Here is a 19,595-nt window from a genome sequence, read left to right as displayed (position 1 = left end):
ACTTATGCTTTATTCATCTTTTTTCGGTCTTTTTTTCTTTCTGTGTTCTATTTTAGATAGCCTCTATTGCCCTATTTTTAAGTCCATTCATATTTTCATCTATGGTGTGTAATCATCTATTAATCCCATTCAGTATAGTTTTCATCTCAGATATTAATTGTACTTTTCATCTCTAGAAGTTTGATTTGGGTCTGTTGGTATCTTCCACATCTTGCCCTAAAATTTTTGTTTTCCATTACTGTTTGAAAATATTGAATATAGTTTTAATGATTGCTTTTTATACCCCTGACTATTAATTGTATCATATTTTTTATTTCTGGGTCAATTCTAACTGATTTTTCCCACTTCATTATGGGCTGTACGTTCCTGCTGCTTTGGGTGACTGATAATTTTTTTTTGGATTGCAGACATTGGGTTTTGCCTTGTTGGATACTGGATATCCTTTTCTTTTTCAGTTTTGTACTAGTTATACTACTTGGAAGCAATTCAATCCATCTGAGGCTTGCTTTGTTGAGTGGAGCCCATGTAGTTTTATCCTAAGTGATTTTATTCTATATTTTTTCTTCTAAGTAGTGATTCCTCACTACTGAAGCAGTAGCCTTCTCATACCCTACCCTATGCCCTATGTATTTGCACTATAACTGGTGGTATTTCTAACTATTCCCAGCCAGGCATAAGTCCTGGGAATTTGTCTGCTCTTTTATTTATTTTTTGTTTTTGTTTTGTTTTGTTTGTTTTTTTAAGATTTTATTTATTCATGAGAGAGACAGAAAGAGTCGGAGACACAGGCAGAGGGAGAAGCAGGCTCCCTGCAGGGAGCCCGATGTGGGACTCGATCCCAGGTCTCCAGGATCATGCCCTGGGCCAAAGGCAGGTGCTCAACCGCTGAACCCCCCAGGGATCTCCCCTGTCTGTTCCTTTTAGGTGATTGTTTTCCTGGACTCAAGTAGCTTTCCCACCTGCATACACTGGTCAGTATTCATACACAGGGTCAGGATAGGGTGAGAGAGGGATTGTTTACAGAACTTCTGAGCATGTGCATTCTCTCTCTCTCTCTCTCTCTCTCTCTCTCCCCCCCTTCCCTCCCTCCCTCCCTCTCTCCCTCCCTCTTTTTTTTCTCTCCCCAGCTCTCTTCCCTTTAGCATCTTGCTCTACAAACTCCAGCTATCATGACCTCCATGAACTCCCAACTCTTGTTCATAAACTCAGGGAGCCCACCAGGCTCTGCCTGGGTTCCTTCTTCCTTTCTACACCATGGCCTAGAGACTTCCTCTAAGCAATAACTGGGCAATCATAAGGCTCTCCTCATTTGTTTCCCCTTTCTCAGGGATCATTCTCTTATGCTGCCAACTGTTCAATGTCTGAAAAATATTGTTTCATGTAACTTGTCAGGTTTTAAAAAATATTTTATTTATTTATTAATGAGAGGCAGAGAGAGAGAGAGAGAGAGAGAGGCAGAGACACAGGCAGAGGGAGAAGCAGGCTCCATGCAGGGAGTCCGACAAGGGACTCGATCCTGGGACTCTAGGATCACGCCCTGGGCCAAAGGCAGGCACTAAACTGCTGGGCCACTGGGGCTGCCCAATTTGTTAGGTTTTTTGATTTTTTAAGGCAAGAGGGAATATCCAGTCCTTATTACTCCATCTTGGTCAGAAGCTAAAGCCCTACTCTTTAGTTTTGAATATTTGTCCTTTGTCGTTATTTGAACATAGGGTTCTGTGAACACAGATGAAGAACCCTGGGCTTCAGAGATGAGTGTTCATTCCCAGAGCTAAGAGATGATTCCAGGTTCATGAAGCCCCAGCGCCCTCTGCACAGCTAGGAAGGCTCAGGCTGAAAGACCAGGGATTTCCCAAGGTCAAAGTTTTCCAACACAGAGGTTCCTGTCCTGGATAATTTACAAAGTAATTAATAAAACAGTGATTCTTGTAGGAGAGGGAGGTATAAAGTCATTATAAATATTTTAAGATTCTAGTCTTCTCATCTCCCACTTCTACAAAGTAAAACTAATAATCCATAGTGCATATAAATTTAACCTTGTCAATATGTAGCAGAGGTTGTAGCTTTGAATTTAAAGAGTTTGAGAGAGTTAGGGTGTATTGCATATTTAACAAACATTGATTGAGACCCCAATTTATGTCAGGCCCTAAGGCAGGTGCTGGGGATTCAAAGGTGGATCAGTAAGAGTCTCTGCCCTTATGAAATTCAGAGTCCATCTGGTGCCTCAATGAGGGGACAAACATATTCCACCCTAATGTCAGCAGAGAGATGAGGAGGTCCCAGAGAAGGGGTGCCCATGCCAGAGGCTGGAGGATATAGGAAAAATCTCCCAGAAGAAATGATCTGGGCAGACTAAGGAAAGAAGAGAGTGATTAGGAGGTCTCAAAGTGTGTGTTTGCTTGGGCACAGGGATATAGCCTGCCTCTCATTGTTGTATTTTATGTTTCATCATTTTGTGCTCATAAACGTGGTTTCAGAATTCTTTGATGCCACCTTGGACAGTGTCTCAGTCACATGTATCTGAAACAGAGCCTGTCACATAGCTTGATACTGTTTGTTGGATAAATGGATGGATGGACAGACAGACAGATGGACAGACAAACTGTGCTCACATTGAATACCCTCCCCCCACAAGGTGACTGTGGACTCACAGCCTGTCTGGCCTCCTGTGAGCAGACATGGATTCAGAATTGAGGACACAGGCCACATGTACATGATCCGGACACCATCACACATCCAGATCCAGTGGCTCCACAGCTCAGGACTCATGATCCTGGAGGCCAGCAAAACCAGCGAGGCCCAGGGCCGTGGCCTGTGCGGTGAGGTGGGACCCAGCTGGGGGAGAGGGGATGCTTTTTGGGCCCATGTCGGCCCCCAGACACAGGCTCCCCTGTGTGAAGCCAGGGAAAGGTGGGACAGAGGGCCAGGCCAGAGGTGGCACCAGCAGAGCTGCCAGGGCAGAGAGACTTAATGTTGTATGTTCTGGGGCTGAAGCTGCCAGCAGGGAGATGGCGCAGGACTCTGGCCTCCGCCAGTTGTCACTTTAACTGGGATTGTCTGTCAGCTTCCCTGATAGTTTCCTAATACCAGATAATCCTTCCTGTCTGCATATGCCTGGGCACTTCACAAAGCACTTCCACACTCTGATCTCACTTATTGCAGGTCATCCACACAACAACCCTAAGAGATGACCACTGAACTATAGAAGAAAGTGGGCTCAGAGAGGTTAAGTGGCTTGCCTAAGCTCACACAGCAGAACTGCCACAACACATAGAACTAGAGCTCTTCAGACCACAGCATGACTGCAGAGCATGCCCTAAAGGACTGAATGTCTTTGGATAAGGAAAGGGTACAAGGGGAGTCTGAGTGTGGACTGCTGCTCCCCCACAGAGCAACCATGACAGACAGATGTCATGACACACACACACACACACACACACACACACACACACACACACTCACACCCTCAAATGCCCTTCCTCCATAAACCTGCACCATTTTGGTCATTGACACTCATACTCCTGTATGCAGAATGCCCTCTACACGTGAACTGACACGTGTAAGTCTGCTCCCTGCTCATTCTTTCATTTACTTACCATCACAGGACAGATAGTCGGCAAAACAGGCAAAAATCTGTTTTATGAAACTATTTGTACTGACTTACTGTTACAAAAATCTCTCTTTATACACACACATACATGCACACACACACACACACACACACACACACACACACACACCCAGCACTGCCACTACTCTACCATCTTTTTCTCACCATTTCTTCCTTCTACTCTTTATGCCTGGCAAGGAGTGCTGTGCTCAGCAGTAATATCCTTCCGAGGATACCTTGTGACACCCTTCGGTGACTCAAGGCCATGACCAAAAACGCAACCACTGGGACCATCAATAAAATCTGAAGGTTTTGTAGTAGATCATGCTTTATATTCATGAAACTGGTGGCTAGAGGTGTCAGAGCAGAAGTCAGCTAATTTATCTCTATTTTATCTAAACTAGCAGTTAGAGTCCCTGGCACCCTACTGGGCAACTAGGGGGACTACAGAGAGAGTAAAAAAATGAGTCTAAAGGAAAATGAATCTTTGCACTCAGAGCAAGACAACCCTGCAAACCAAAACCCGTCCTCCAGAACTGGGAAGGTCATGGAGGGGGGCGCATCTGAGGGGCTGTGGAAGGAAGGACTTCTGACAAAGCGTTTTAGGCAGAGGGAGCAGCATAAGAAGGTCAAGGGCAGGGAAGTGTGTATTTGGAGCCTAGAGCATGAGAGATGAAGCTGGAAGTTAAAGTCATGTTAGAAGCTGTGACAGAGAAACTTCAGCCCCACCTCATTTCAGTGCCTTGCAACACAACGGAGGTTTATTTCTGGCACCCGTAAATTCCCATGTGGAGACTCCTTCCATCTCATGGCTCTGCCATCCTCAACACAAGCTTCCAACTCCACTGCAGGAAAAAGAATCAAGAAGCGTTTATGGACCGGGCCTGGTAGTGATGGCCCTTGCCCTCACTCCCCCAGCCCCAGGAGAGCCTGGGAAAAACAGGCTAGCCAACTGCCTGGGAAGAAGAGGAAACAGGTGTTACATTTAGCTAGCAATCTCTGCTAAAGCAGACTTTTGGAGAGTAACTTTTAATTTTCACATAATGTCAAAAATAGTGTAAAGAACTCCCATGTATTTTTTTTTAAATTTTTATTTATTTATGATAGTCACACACAGAGAGAGGGAGAAGCAGGCTCCATGCACCGGGAGCCCAATGTGGGATTCGATCCCGGGTCTCCAGGATCGCGCCCTGGGCCAAAGGCAGGCGCCAAACCGCTGCACCACCCAGGGATCCCCCCATGTACTTTTTTACTCAGATTTACCAAGTGTTCATATTTTGCCCCATTTGCTTTTCCTACCTCGGTATGTATAAAATACACACGTAGGTAGACATACATACACGTGATTTATATACATGCACTTTTCTGTTGTGCATGTATACATATATACATTTTCTGTTGTATGCATATATATGTACATGTGATTTATATATATATATGCACTTCTCTGTTATGCATTTTATATATATATGTATATATATGCATTTTTAAAAAGATTTTTATTTATTTATTCACAAGAGAGAGAGAGGCAGAGACACAGGCAGAGGGAGAAGCAGGCTCCGTGCAGGGAACCCGACGTGGGACTCGATCCTGGGATTCCAGGATCATTTCCTGGGCCAAAGGCAGGCTATAAACCGCTGAGCCACCCAGGGATCCCCTATATGAATTTTTTTAAGATTTTATTTATTTATTCATGAGAGACACACAGAGAGAAGCAGAGACATAGGCAGAGGGAGAAGCAGGCTCCCAACGGGGAGCCCGATGCAAAACTCGACTCCAGGATCCCGGGATCACGACCTGAGCCAAAGGCAGACACTCAACCACTGAGCCGCCCAGGGGTCCCTATATGTGCATTTTTCTGAGCAATTTTAAAGTATGTTTGAGACCTTGTATCCCTCTATCCCTAAATACGTTGCTGTGTGTCTCTGAAGAATGATGACGTCTTCGTACACAGCGGGGTTTCTTAGCTTCTCTGGGCTTCATTTCTCTCAACTATAAAACAAGGATAATGTAATACCAGCCTCAAAGAACTGTTGTAAGAAATATGCAAAATAACACCTGGGGACCTGGGTATGGTGGCGATCATTATGGCTATTGGGATCATCTGCCCCTTTCCAGGTATCTGTGATGGGGATGCAGCCAATGACCTCACCTTGAAGGATGGTTCTGTGGTGGGTGAGGCCCAGGACCCTGCTCCCTTTCTGGACAGCTGGCAGGTGCCCAGCTCCCTGACCTCAGTGGGCCAGACCCGCTTCCGCCCGGACAGCTGTGCCACAGCTGACTGCTCGCCCTGCCTCCGCATGGTATCCAACCGCACCTTCAGCGCCTGCCACCGCTTTGTATGTACAACTGGGTCCAGCATGGGGGAGCCTCCTAGGCTGGGAACAGCAGCACCAACCTGCAGAGGGCAGCTCCCCAAAGGTGTTGAACTTGGGACCAGATTGGAAGTCTTCAGAAGCTCATTGTTGCCCCTGGGCAGGGCTGGGGGGAACTGGGCCCTGGGATGTGGGGAATCAGGGTAAGGGGTGCTGTCTGATACACATGCCCAGGTGCCCCCAGAGTCGTTCTGTGAGCTGTGGATCCGGGACACCAAGTACGTGCAGCAGCCCTGCGTGGCTCTGACGGTGTACGTGGCCATGTGCCACAAGTTCCACGTGTGCATCGAGTGGCGGCGCTCTGACTACTGCCGTGAGTCAGGGGCCTGAGGGGGAGCGGGGAGGATGGGGGTGTCCTCCATTGCTTCTGTTGCTCTTACCCCGTTAACCATTCATTTGTTCGTTGATACAAATAATTTGAGAAATATTTTATAAACAAATCCATAAGCAAATGAATAAATTTATTTTTATTATCATTTATATTAATATGTCAAATGAATATTATCTGTTTATTATCTAATTTATCTGAATCCCCTTGCCTCATCTGTAAAATGAGGACAGTAATAGTAGCTCCCTCCAGGGTCGTTTTGAAGGTGATATGAGGTAATGTGTGCAGAGTGCCTCACGTAGGCCCCCCACATGGTTACCATCCAGGAAGTGTTAGTTCCTTTCTCTTAATTCTTGGTCCTCTTTCTCTTCTTTCAGCACCTCCCTGAGAATAGAGGTGAAATCCACCCTTTACCCACCCCCTTAGGTTTGCAAAGGGTGGACTAGAGTAGTTTGATTTATAAATGTGGACATATCCAGATAGGCTGGAAGCAGCTCACAGGAAGACTATGCCCAGAATATGACAGTTGAAAGACGAAAAAACAGTTATTAGAGTAGTGTTTTTCTAACTATCGGTATGAAATCAACTTTGGGGATTAACACTACATTTAAAATATGCAATAGAATAGGAAATGCTAGTGTGTACTGTACTTGTACTGCAGAATGATTAATTAAATATTGTTTTGTGAAAAATTTGTTTCAATAGGTCAGTAATTCTCAAAAAGAAAAGGTAAAAAATATATACATATTTGTAATTCCCAATCCCCATTATCCTTTAAAATCACCAGGGAACTTCAAAAAGTATTAATGCTGGGCCTCACAATAAGAGATTCCAGTCCAGTTGCTCTGGGGCAGGATCCTGGGCAAGGGTATTTCAAAGCTTCCAAATGATTCTTCTGTAAGGACCACGGGTTGAGGTTTGAGGACCACTGTTCTACATGCATGTGTGTATTGGACCACAATGTAAAATGTACTTTTTACAGTCAAGAAAATTTGAAAACGCTGATCTAGAGCAAGGGCTTGGCAAATATTTCCTGTAAAGGGCCAGATAGTAAATAACGGAGGCTTCTCAGGCTATATGGTCTCTGTTACTCAACTCTGCCCTTGGAGTGCAAAAGCAGCCAGATACAATAGGTGTGGCTATTGGTGTGGCTGTTTCAATAAAACTTTATTTGCAAAAAAGCAAAAACAAAAAAACCCCACTTTATTTGCAAAAATAGGTAGGAAGGTAGATTTGGCCACAGGTTGTACTTTGCTGACTCCTGATCTAGGTAAGGGAGGCAGTGACGCCAAACGGCTTTGCCCTCTCTGTGGAGGCACTGATGATGCTGAGACCCCTCCTCACTCTGCCTGGGGTCTGAGCCAGGTCTGGTGCCTGCTGTGCCCTTGCAGCCTTCCTGTGCTCCAGCGACTCCATATACCAGGCCTGTGTGGCAGCCTGTGAGCCCCCTGAGACGTGCCAGGATGGGCTGCTGGGCCCACTGGACCCAGAGCAGTGCCAGGTGCTGGGCGAGGGCTGCGTCTGCTCTGAGGGCACCATCTTGCACCGGCGCCACTCGGCGCTCTGCATCCCTGAGGAGAAGTGTGGTGGGTTCCTCCCCTTCCAGGGTGGGGCCCTCCAAAGCTGACCTCACCCTCGGGTCTCCTCATCCCACCTGCTACCCATGGACCCATCTGCATCCCTCCAGGTCTGCTTTGGGGATGGGCAGTGTCCTAGGGAGGGTCAAGTCTGGGACAGTCTGGGTGTCCCCACTTGCCTCAGTCCCTTGTGCCCCGCTGTGTCCCCCGCCGCAGCCTGCACAGACAGCACGGGGGTGCCTCGGGCTCTGGGGGAGACCTGGAACAGCTCCCTGAGCGGATGCTGTCAGCACCTGTGCCAGGCTCCTAACACCATCGTCCCAGTGGACTTGGACTGCCCGGGGCCCCGCCCTCCTCAGACCTGCCCACGTTTCGGGGAGGTGGCCCTGCTCCTGCCCACTGAGGATCCCTGCTGCCTGGGGTCCGTTTGTGGTAAGTCCCACGCTTCACTTCCCTCCACCTCAGCTGTAAGATGGCTAAGAGGCTCCAGGTCTGCCTACTGACCCTGCCAGATAGGACAAGGCTGGGGAAAATGAAAGTGTCTTGCGGGGGCATGTTGTAAAGAGTGGAGAACCCCTCTTCGGGGGGCTGGAGCCACCCTCGTGAATCTGTGTGGGGGATGGCTTCAAGGCACAGGCTGAGGACTCTTCCTCCACCACTTTGCAGTCTCATAACCTCAGCAGGTCCTTTAATATCTTTTGTGCCTTAGTTGATTCTACTATAGCACCAGGCTGATCATAGTCTCCACTCTCTGGGTTGTTGTAAGAATCTAGAAGTTAATACTTGATCCAGGACAGCAGCTGGCACATGCCCCATCTCGATGAATATTAAGTATTAATGCTCTTCTGTTGAGCCCTGGACCTTCTGTGTGACCCTCAAAGGACCCTTCCAGGAACATGGGTCCTGGGGGCGCTGGAGGGAGAAATGAGGACAAGTGCTTCTAGGTGCTGGGCAGTACTGGAGGTGAGGGAGGGGAGTCCCAGCCTCCAGGTGACAGGCCCCGTGGCCCCTGGGCCAGTGTGTAACCAGACTCTGTGTGAGGGCCTCGCCCCTACCTGCCGCCCAGGCCACCGACTCCTCACCCACTTCCAGGAGGACTCGTGCTGCCCCAGCTACAGCTGTGGTGAGAGGTCCCGAGGCGGGGAATGCAGGGGTGGGGGAGCCCTGGGGACTGGGGCAGAGCCAGGGTGGAGGCCCAGGCATGGCCAGACAGGGTCTGCCCCCAGCACTTAGACTCTGTCTTTTCTCTAGAGTGTGACCCAGACCTGTGTGAGGCAGAGCTGGTCCCCAGCTGCCGCCAGGACCAGATCCTGATCGCGGGCCGCCTGGGGGATTCGTGCTGTACCTCCTACTTCTGCGGTGAGGGGACGTGCCATCGGATGTCGGTGTGCACGGCTGGATCCCAGCCATCTCCTTCCTCGCCCTTGCCTTGGGTAGCTGGGAGGACAGGGTAGGGGTCTCCAGGGGGACTAGGCACAGGATAAGGGTGAGATTCCTCAGAACAAAGTGAAGGAGGAAGAGGAAAGCAACCCAGGCTTCACCCCTTCCACAACTAAGCAGGAGGAAATTGGTGTTTGTTCGGTGTAAGACTTCAGGTAGACAAGAGGGATCTAGATACTGCTTTAGGACAAGCTCCAAGAAGCCACAGAAGACTATTTGAGTCCAGCTCCTGTCACAGCTGGGTTTTAGGTCGCCCCCCAGCCCAGCAGCCTGCTCTGTACCAAGACCCTGTGAGGGGGGCTGCCTGTGACAGCTGTGGCCCCTCTCCCCCCACCTCAGCCTGTGGCGACTGTCCAGACCCGATCCCCGAGTGTCAGGAAGGAGAGGCGCTCACCGTGGACAGGAACACCACGGAGCTCTGCTGCCCTCTGTACCAGTGCGGTGAGTGCAGAAGCTGGACATGAAGCAGGGCATGAGGACTGTGAGTCAGTGCTAGGAGGGCTGGGATGGCCTCAACCCACGCCTCCCCCTGGCCCTGCAGAGCACCCGTGGAGGGGACAGGGAACCTCTTCCTGAAGCCCCAAGCCATCCATGTCACAGCCTGCACCCCCACACCATCCAGCTCCCACCGCCTGGCCCAGCCTCCTCCAGTGAGGCCTCCGTCATGGCTTAGGCTGTACCATGCTTCGGAGCTCACTCCCTGGGGGCTCCCTGTTGCTCCCCGTTGAGCTCCCATAGATCCTGAGGGAAGACATTGTGAAAGGGACCTGGTGGCACATAGATGTCCCTGGTGTCCCTTCCACTTAGGTGCCCTTGTCCCACCCAGGATTTTCCTGGTTTGTCCAACCCAGCACCACACATACACATTTTGCCTCTTAAATATCTTTTAGCCTAGCATAGGTGCCTTTTTCTACATGACACAAAATTACAGAGTTTGGGCTGTGGTCCCGCAGAAGGCCCCACCTTCTGGATTGATCCATTGCTTCCTCTTAGAACTGCTTACCTTGCTCCCCCATTCCTGGTGCTTCCTGTAAACCAGAAGTTAGATCCCAAGAGTTGGTAGATTCAAGGTACAAGTGTGTGGCTCGACAGACACAAGCTTTACAGTACCTCACCTCACGCTAACGCTCGCCCTGGATGAGGGCGGTGACTGTCTGATGCCTCCATCTTACATTTACGTTTTTCCTCCATCAAACAGAAAATAACCCATTACTTTGACACCTTACAAAGGTCCTTCTCCCCCTCGACCTCATCATTTTTTTGAAACATCCATCGATAATCCTTAACCCGTGCCAATATGTATATATATTTTTAGTGAATCAGATAAGTCTTACAGTTTTCAGAACCTCACCTTCTGCGCTGTCCCTTCAGTGCATCCCCTCCCCACCACAAAGTTGTGCCCAGGGTCCCTCACTCCTTGCCTCATTCTCTCAATAAATGAGAATGGCTGAGGAACCCCAAACTAAGAGGGACGGCCTGAAGACTAGGAAAAAGGGAAGCATGTGGCCTCAGGCTCAGGATGGGCTACGATTGGAGGGTTGCCACCCGGTGGGAAGAGCAGTGTTCTCTAGAGGGAAACCTTCCTGGCAATGGAGCTTGTGCCTGTCACAGGCTCCCATCTGACCACTACTTTCCGGGTGACACAATCCGGGGGAGGAAAGGCCCAGCTGAGTGACTTTAAGGTTCTCACATTGTCATATAGCTAATGCCTCCTCAGAGTGGAACTGAGGCTTCCAGAAGTAGTTCTACGGGGAGGCTCCAGGGACCCAGACTTCTTCCCTGAACCCCAGCCCTAGAGAGGGTGTCTAAGGACATCATGGGGAACCCAGGGGGAGCCGGGAGGAACCCCCCCTCTTTGGCCAGTATTGCGTTTCTGGGGATTTCTGCTCCAAGGTGTCTGCAGCTGTCTCGCCTCCCTCCCTGACAGTGTGTGAGAGTTTCCGCTGTCCCCAAGTGCAGTGTGGCACGGGCACTGCTCTGGTGGAGGTCTGGAGCCCAGACCGCTGCTGCCCCTATAAGTCCTGTGGTAAGTCCCTGGATGGGGGGTGCCCCTGCCCAAAGGCAGAAGATCCAGGGCCCCTGTGCAGAGGGGGCAGGGGAGGAATGGGGCCCACACGGTCAACCTGCTCGGATTCATTCTAGCCCTCCGGAATCATCAGGTCAAAGCCACCCAAATTGCCTTCCTCCCCTGGCACCTGATCTCTAGGAGCTTAGCATTCTTACACTTTTTTCTCCCCAGGATGAAAGAAGGAAAAAAATCAAGTTCTTTGTTCCCAAAAGGTTTTTCCATCGAAAACAAACAAACAAAAAAAAGGTCTTTATTGCAGCTGTCTGTTAGTAAACATGATCTTTGTTAAAATTTACCCCGCACCCCTTTGGGAGCCTCAGTGATCAATAATGAACGCCAGTGAGCTTTGTATGAAAATGTTATTTAAAAAGAGTTGAGAAACTCTTTTGCATTTACTTCCCTTGTCTTTTTCATGCCCTACAATGTCAACTTCAAGAGGGCAGAGATTTTTTAGTCTGTTTTATTCACTGCTTTGTCCCCAGAGCACAGAAAAACCTCAGCCTAGAGTAGGCGCTTAAAACTATTTGCTGCATGAGTGAGTGTGACCCAGGAGGGTGTCTCCCAGCCTCTCTGACCTTGCGCTCTCCTCGCCCTGAGCTAGAGGGGTGTTCCAGGCTGCTAGTGCTACCACAGCAGCTGGCTCCCCTGCAGCTTCGAACAGGGCCCACCCCTGGCAGGAGGCTTGGAGCAGCAAAGCCAAACCCACGGGAATATATATTTGGGAAAGAATGATGCTCAGAAGGTCCACCCTTGCCATGTTCACTCCTGGAGAGGCCCCACATCTGCTCCAGAAAGGGCTCTCAGGAGGGCGGGGCAGGATGAAGGCCGGATGGCAAAGGGGCCCCTGTGGTTGGCCTCTGTGCCTGTTTAGCCTCACTGCCTCTGCAGTGGAGCTTAGAACGAGGACCCACCACTGCCCCCGCCCACCTGCCCTACCAGGGGAGCTGCAGCCCACAGGCCGGGCTAGGCTGGGAGGGGAGGCTGAGATTTGGGCTTCTTACCCCCACGGGGAGGCTCCACCCTGACTGGGCCAGAGGAGGGGCTGCTTAGGAGTGAGCCTCATGAGGGCCCAGGGAGGCTTCCACCTGGACATCTCTGGTGACATGGGTCCCGGCCACTCCTGTTTTTCAGAATGTGACTGTGACACAATTCCGGTGCCCCGGTGTCACCTGGTATGGAGACCTTGCTTCTTCCCAATCTCTGTGATCTGCCTCCCCCTTTCTTTTCCACTCTATCCCATCCCCTGGAGGGCCTGTTCCTTTCATGTAGTGCAAAGAGCCTTGGTTTGCAAGTCCGCGTCCTTGTCCTAAGCTCTGCTTTCTGAGCACAGTGTCCTCATATATAAAGTAGGTGTGCTTATGCTTCAGCATTGTGGTGAGCAAGTACAAGCATGGTGGCGGTGGGGATGATGGTGGCAGTGGGGACGGGGAAGTTGCTGATGGTGGTGATGCTACAACAGCAGCTGATGTTTCCTGAGAGCTAACTGTCAGGAACGTTCCTAGGCCTTTTACGTATATTGTCAAATTAATTCTCATGACAGCCCAATGAGATTCCATGATGATCTCAGCTATACAAACAAGGAACCTAAGGTTAAGGTCATGAAGCTAGTAAATCAGAGTCAGGATTAGAACCCAGGAAATCAGACCCCAGAGACCATGCCTTTAGTGACCGGGCTGCACAGTCCCTGAAGGAAGGGAAAACACTTCAAGAAATATGAAGTTATGTTTAAAGTTTTCTTCACCATTTTCTGGATTATATATATTCTCCTCACCCCCTACCCCTGAGCACACATTTCCTCTCCTTTTCTCCCCCTCCCATCCCTCCTCTTCTCCCTTCAACTGGTGAAGGAGGAAGGGAAATGATATGAGCCACGCAGGGTTCTTGGCTGGAAGCCACACCACGGTCCCTCGTTGAGGTGGGAGAGGATGCTGGGGTGGGGTCCTCAGTGGGGAAGCCACGCTGGGAATTTCTCCCTTGGCTGGGGAGCCCCAAGAGCCCCCAGGCCTGCCAGCCCCCTCCCCACCCACCGCAGGGAGGCAACTGACGAAGACAAGGGCCTGGGTGGCAGGCTGCTCCCACGGGCGGGGCTGGGCTTCCCCACCCCGGGGTGCTGACCACCCTTGCCCCGCTCAGTGGGAGAAGTCCCAGCTGGACGAGGAGTTCCTGCACAGCGTGGAGAACGTGTGTGGCTGCGCCAGATACGAGTGTGGTGAGTGGGGAAGGGGAGCCGTGGGGTAGAGCCGGTGAGAGCCAGCCGGCGGGACGGCTGCAGGCCGGGCCCTGGGTGACTGTTGCCATCCCGCCCGGCCATCCAGTGAGGGCCCCCGTGTGCCTGAGCCGCGAGCTGGGGGTCATGCTGCCGGGCCAGACGGTGGTGGAGCTCTCTGCAGACGGCGTGTGCCACACCTCCCGCTGCACTGACGTGCTGGACCCCCTGACCAGCTTCTACCAAATCAACACCACCTCCGTGCTGTGTGACGTCCGCTGTGAGGCGGTAGGTCAGGGCAGGGGCAGGGGGCCCGGGTGACCGGGTGACCCCCGGTGCTCCAGCAATCAGGGCCTCAAGCCTTCTAGATGAGTCTGGAGTGAAGAGTAGGCGCAGGGGTGGGGGCCCCTCAGAGAGGCCTGTGGCAAGTGCTGAGCTCAGGCTGCATTGGGAGAGGCCGGGGGGGACAGCAGGAGTGTGGGCCTGGCGAGGGCTGGTATCTGGTGTTTGTGAAGGCCCTGCTGATGACCGGCACTCTCCGGGTGGCTTTAGTGTGTGTGTTTGGGTTGCTACCCCTGGTGAGCACTGCTGCAGGCCCCGCATCTAGGGTAGCGACCGGCTTCTAGTAAAAGCCAACCGGGGTGGGATTAGAATAATTCCCATTTGTCACATGAGAAAACTGAGGTTTAGGGAGGTCCAGTCATTTGTCCAAATTCCCACAGGGACTGGGACTCACCTTGAGGCCCATCTGGAACCAGAACGAGCACCGTTAATCAGCAGCAATGCTGTCTCTGAAGGGGGTGGCAGTGCTCCTCGGCCACTGGGGCTGAGTCTAGGGATTGCTGTGAAGGAGGCTTGAAGTAGACGTCAGGGTGACCTTCCTGCCTGAGACGAGAGGCTGGGAGCTCCCTTTCCCAGGGGGCCTTCCGGGGCTTTGGGCTCAGCAACCTCAGACAGCAGGAGAGCCAGGAGGGTTGAGGTGGGCACCTGGCTGAGGCCCATCTCGTCCTGCCCTGCCCTGCAGAACCAGGAGTACGAGCACCCACGGGACCTGGCAGCCTGCTGCGGCTCCTGCAGGAACGTGTCCTGCCTCTTCACTTTCCCCAACGGCACCACCTCCCTGTTCCTGGTAGGCAGCCCCCTAGCTACCCATCTGGAAAGGTGTGCCAGGAGGCCACCAGGGCTCAGGGCGAGACACGGACAGGGTCCCAGGCCCTGCCAGGTCCTGGGCTGCACCTTGTGTTTGGAGTTGGGCCCTATCAGTCCCCTCAGGCCCTCTGGCCACAAGTCCCCCTTGCCCACCTCTGTGCCCTCCAGCCTGGGGCATCTTGGATCGCAGACTGTGCCCGCCATCACTGCAGCAGCACTCCCCTGGGTGCCGTGCTGGTCCGCTCACCCATCAGCTGCCCCCCGCTCAACGAGACCGAGTGTGCCAAGGTCAGTGCCAGCCTGCTGCCCCCACGGCATGGCCTGGAGCCAGGGATATGGGCCGTCTTACTAGTGGGGGGAGTGTGGGGGGCTGGAGGGGGGTCCTGTGTACAGAGGTGAGGGAGGAGGGGTTCCCTGGCATCTGCACCTGCCCTGCCACCCCAGCTCCTCATCTCGCCATGCATTCCTGCTCTGACCACATCACACCCTGCAGCCTCACACATCATGCGGCTGCACACAGATGCATACAAACATACATCCTCAAGTGTTCTAAGCACACTCACATGCACACCAACACAGGCAGTCGATCACTCACACACACCACACATTGCATGGAAACGTGAACACCTCAGCCTGCCAGAGCATGTACCACACACCATCACACACCAGGGCACACACACCGCACAGATGCTCGGTTCAGTCCTGGGATGGTCTAATGGCATTGCCACTAACCCATCCAGCACCAGCAGGGGCAGCTGTCACTGTGGGCAGACCTCAAGGAAAAGGATTTCTGGAAAGTTGGCTTGTTGAATTACGGAAGTTCCTTGGACATTCAAAGATTTCTGATCTTACCTAGAAAACAAATAGATACGCTCCCAGTCATACATACAATACACACATGTATATGCTCATAAAATCACACACAAATACACACACACACACTTATTCACAAAGAACTATCATTGTTTTATCCATTTCATAAAGGAGGAGGAGGGCTATGAGGGATAATTGCCCCCATTTTCAAGGTGGGACAGAGCCCAGACCACTGACCCAAATGGGCCAGCTCCTGCATCCCTTCCCTCCCTGACCCTCCATGCAGGAAGCACTAGTGAGGGCGCAGGGTGGGGCATGAGGGAAGCTGCCAGGGAAAGATGGGGGGCCCTGTACCACCTTAACCCAGCCTCCAGTCTTACTGGGGCCACGGGCAGCCTCAGTGCCAGGGTCCTTACCAGTCAGGTTAGCCCCTGTGGCTCTCCTGTGGCCAGCCCTGGGGCCCCTTCTCCCTCCGGCCAGGGCCTGATGGACAGCAGCGCCTGGCGCTCCTCTCCTGGGGCGTCACGGGAGGAAAGGGGTCCCTCTTTGCACTCTTTCTGCCTCTTGCTCAGATCTTGGCTCCTGGCCTGGGATGTGCTCTCCCACTCACCTCCCCTCCTCTCCCTCTAGGTGGGGGGCTCAGTGGTCCCTTCCTTGGAAGGATGCTGCAGGACATGTGAGTGAGCGTGGTGGAGGCCGAGGGGTGAAGAGGGACACCCTTCTATGCTCGGGGGACAGGGTATCACGTCAAGGCTCAAGAGGGCCAGGTTCCTGGCCTGGCACCTCCAGTGGTGGTCCTTTGGGGATTATTGGATGAAGGGATCACACCCCCGCCCCTCCACGGGGCTCATGGCACCGGCAGAGATGCAGGTGGGCAGAGACCATGCTCATGTCCGTATTCCAACAAAAGGCATCTGCTTCTTGATGGAGACAGGACGTTGGGCTATGGAGTCCAGGAGGTCAGTGATTCACCAGCTGCTCTGCCTCCTTCGGCCTCTGCCAAGACCCGCAGCCCCCCAGCCCCCCAGCCCCCCAGGTGAATCCTCCCTATGGTCGGGAGCCCTGTCTTGCAGGTGCCTCCTGGGTGGGATTCAGGCCCACCGGATCCCTCAGTCTGAGCGAGCGCGCTGTGCGTCTGTCCTCACACCTGCCCTCTGGAGCCTGCAGCCCCAAACACAGAGGCATGCACGTTCCCGTCAGCTTTAGGACCGTTGCCTACATGCCTCCTCTCCCCCTCGGGTCCTCAGACTGCCCTTCAGAGAAATGTAGCATTTGGGATCCTTTTACATCCACCTCACATTCCACAAGGAAGCTGGGCTCAGTGCCTCACCGGCTGATCTCTGACCCACAACCCATGTTCTCTGAATATTCCACGTGCTCCCATGTGACCTGCGACCCGTGTCCCTCTCCCCAGGTTCCCCGGGGACCCTGTTTCCTGTGGTCCCCGTTAGCCCCGCCTCTCCTCCACGGGTTAGTGTCCACTGCCACCCAGGTACTCCTCTCGGAAGCCCACAGGACTGGAGGCGTGCAGCCGCAGTGCTGTTCCCGACAGTGTCCCTTCTGCTAGGGGGTGGGGGAGGGGAGGGCGGCCCCCGCTGCCTGCCTCTGGCGAAGGCCCTTTGGGCCAGCAGTGCATGCTGGATAGCGAGCCTCTTCCCCTGGGCTTGCGTGGGAATGCTTCGGCGGTGCCCGCTCTCCTGGAGCCCACCAGTGCCCAGCGCTGCCACCGCTTTGCTCTCACTGGTCGTTCAGCTGGTCTCAGTCCAGGACCCCAAGGGCCATGGCCTGGACAGCCCTTGGTCCTCTTGCTTCCTAGAAGCAGAGGGGGAGGACAAAGGGAACGTACCTTGGCCAGGAGTCCTCTAGCCGGTGCAGTGGGAACCCACTGTGGTGAGGCCCAGAGGCCCGAAGGAGGGATCCCACCCCACTTTCGGGGTGACAGAGGGAGTCCGTGCATCAGGCAAATGTTTGTTGAGCATCGGTACACCAGACCCTGTTTGAGGCACTGTAGACACAGCCTAAATAAGGCTGACGTTTTAGTGGGAGAGACAGAGTAATATGTGAAACATATGACAAGACAGATGCATCTGGGTTTATGGGGATTGAAACTTGTACAATTTGGGGAGGCCTCATTAAGGAAAAGAATACAAACGTACAAATCCCGTGCCAGGGTGTGAAACAGAATATTTAATTAGAATGGGAAAAGACCCCACAACAAGTTGTGGGAGGGGCTGTTCAGAAGGAGGCGCAAAGGTTCCCCAGCGTAATTACAGGTGCCCAACACGATGGAGATGATGGTAGATGCTGGCGGTGCTCTGGATAGAAATGAGGCGAGGGAGCCCTCAGGGAGGCAGCTTGGGTGGAGGGAGGGAGCTGTAGTTTCAGGAGAGGTGTGGGAAAGGCCTGGGGAGGAGACCTGTGAGCCTGTGAGGCCTGGGTGGCTCTGAGATTGCTTGTCCATCCGTGGGAAGCACGCCCAGCCCAGGAAGCTGCATGCTGTTGAGCTGTTTTCCATCCCAGTGTGAGGACCCGAGAGCCTGTCAGATGGATAGGGACCCCCGGCGAGCTTGCTGTGTGCCAGCATGTGCTAGGGATGGGGTTGCGGGGACTCAGGAGATTGCAGTTTCCTTATCCTAGACGCCCTCTCAGAGTCAGTATGCAGAAGCCCAGAGAAGGGTGGGGATATGGCCAGGGGCAGGGGCAGGGGTTAGGGACGAGCCCTGGGGCTGGGGCTGGGGCAGGGAGGCAGCCTGCCTGGCCTCCAGATCCTCCTCTTCCCTCACCCAGAGGCCCCGAGGCCATCCAGACCTCATAGCCTGTCTCCCCCACCCCCACCACCCCTGCGTCTTTCCAGGGCACTGAGTTAAAAGGCTTTCTCCCTGCTGCGAGGGGCTCTAATGCATGGACGCTAACACTGGCAGGAGGCCCTCGAGCATGACACTAACCGCCCAGATCCACCGGCCTGTCCTGCTGCCCCCTCCCTGCCCCTGCAAGCGCTGGTCTGCCACGGCTGCCTCACCCACCTGTCCCCCCAGGTAAAGAGGACGGGCGTTCCTGCAAGAAGGTGACCATCCGGATGACCATCCGGAAGAATGAATGCAGGAGCAACACCCCTGTGAGTGGCGCCCTCGAGGCGGTGGGAGAGGGGCTTTGCCAGGGTGGGCATCACGGTCTGCCTCCCCGGCCTGCCTGTCTCCAGGTGAACCTAGTGTCCTGCGATGGGAGATGCCCGTCCGCCAGCATCTACAACTATAACATCAACACGTACGCCCGCTTCTGCAAGTGCTGCCGGGAGGTGGGCCTGCAGCGGCGCTCTGTGCAGCTCTTCTGTGCCACCAACGCCACCTGGGTGCCCTACACAGTGCAGGAGCCCACCGACTGTGCCTGCCAGTGGTCCTGAGACCCGGGGGCCGGGGCTGGCCAGAGCTCCTGTGCCACCCCACCTTCTGCTCCCAGCTGGCCCAGGGTGCCGGGGCAGGGGCCCGGGGGGACAGTACAGGTGTGGGGAGCTGTACGGGCAAAGCGTGCGATGACAGGCAGAGGCACAGCAGGTGACTAGAAAGGGCCCACCTGGGCTGGGGGCTCAGGGAACTCCACTCTGTACTTGGCCGAGGTCTGGAATGGGCCCCAGGGCAGGGGCAGAGCCCCTGCACATCTGTGATTCTGGCTGCAGGTGGAGGGGGTGAGCGCTTTCCTGAGAAGCCAGGACCAGAGCTAGACCCAAGGCCACATGCATGGCTGGGATGTGGCAGCCCATTCTTTTTTTGTCCCTTTCTACCTTGGGAGAAGCATCAGACACAGTAAAAGGAAGGGGCACATTCATAGCAACACACAGGCCTTGCATGTAGCTGCTCAGGAGGACTTTCCAGAAGCAAAGAGGGTGGGTTCTCACGTCCAGATCTTCTCACCAGTGTCTGTGAGGTCAGGCCCAGAGACTGGGGAGTGGGCTCAGTGACCTTCAAGTCCCCTGTAGGCCCAAGAGGGATGCCCTGGTATTCTGTTGTTGACATTGGGGTTCAGGAAAGGATT

General features: G+C 53.3%; 1 protein-coding gene across 1 annotated transcript in view; it reads left to right on the top strand.

Annotated features, from left to right (window-relative positions):
• OTOG (otogelin) overlaps positions 1-19,095 on the top strand; it is a 90,891-nt gene extending 71,796 nt beyond the window's left edge. Inside the window, 17 exon segments of the mRNA XM_041730653.1 lie at positions 2,636-2,819; positions 5,729-5,949; positions 6,160-6,298; positions 7,705-7,899; positions 8,107-8,322; positions 8,909-9,013; positions 9,142-9,249; positions 9,670-9,771; positions 11,258-11,356; positions 12,530-12,570; positions 13,532-13,607; positions 13,714-13,892; positions 14,629-14,733; positions 14,922-15,041; positions 16,197-16,242; positions 18,602-18,681; positions 18,766-19,095. Of these exon segments, the coding sequence (XP_041586587.1) occupies positions 2,636-2,819; positions 5,729-5,949; positions 6,160-6,298; positions 7,705-7,899; positions 8,107-8,322; positions 8,909-9,013; positions 9,142-9,249; positions 9,670-9,771; positions 11,258-11,356; positions 12,530-12,570; positions 13,532-13,607; positions 13,714-13,892; positions 14,629-14,733; positions 14,922-15,041; positions 16,197-16,242; positions 18,602-18,681; positions 18,766-18,966 (2,217 nt within the window). The 3' untranslated portion in view covers positions 18,967-19,095.
• Positions 19,096-19,595: the final 500 nt, after the last annotated feature.

Source organism: Vulpes lagopus, chromosome 15 (assembly GCF_018345385.1).
Source record: "Vulpes lagopus strain Blue_001 chromosome 15, ASM1834538v1, whole genome shotgun sequence".
NCBI classification, from domain to species: Eukaryota; Metazoa; Chordata; class Mammalia; order Carnivora; family Canidae; genus Vulpes; species Vulpes lagopus.
The sequence above is the reverse complement of the archived record's forward strand: the minus strand, read 5'-3'. Positions and strand labels throughout refer to the sequence as shown.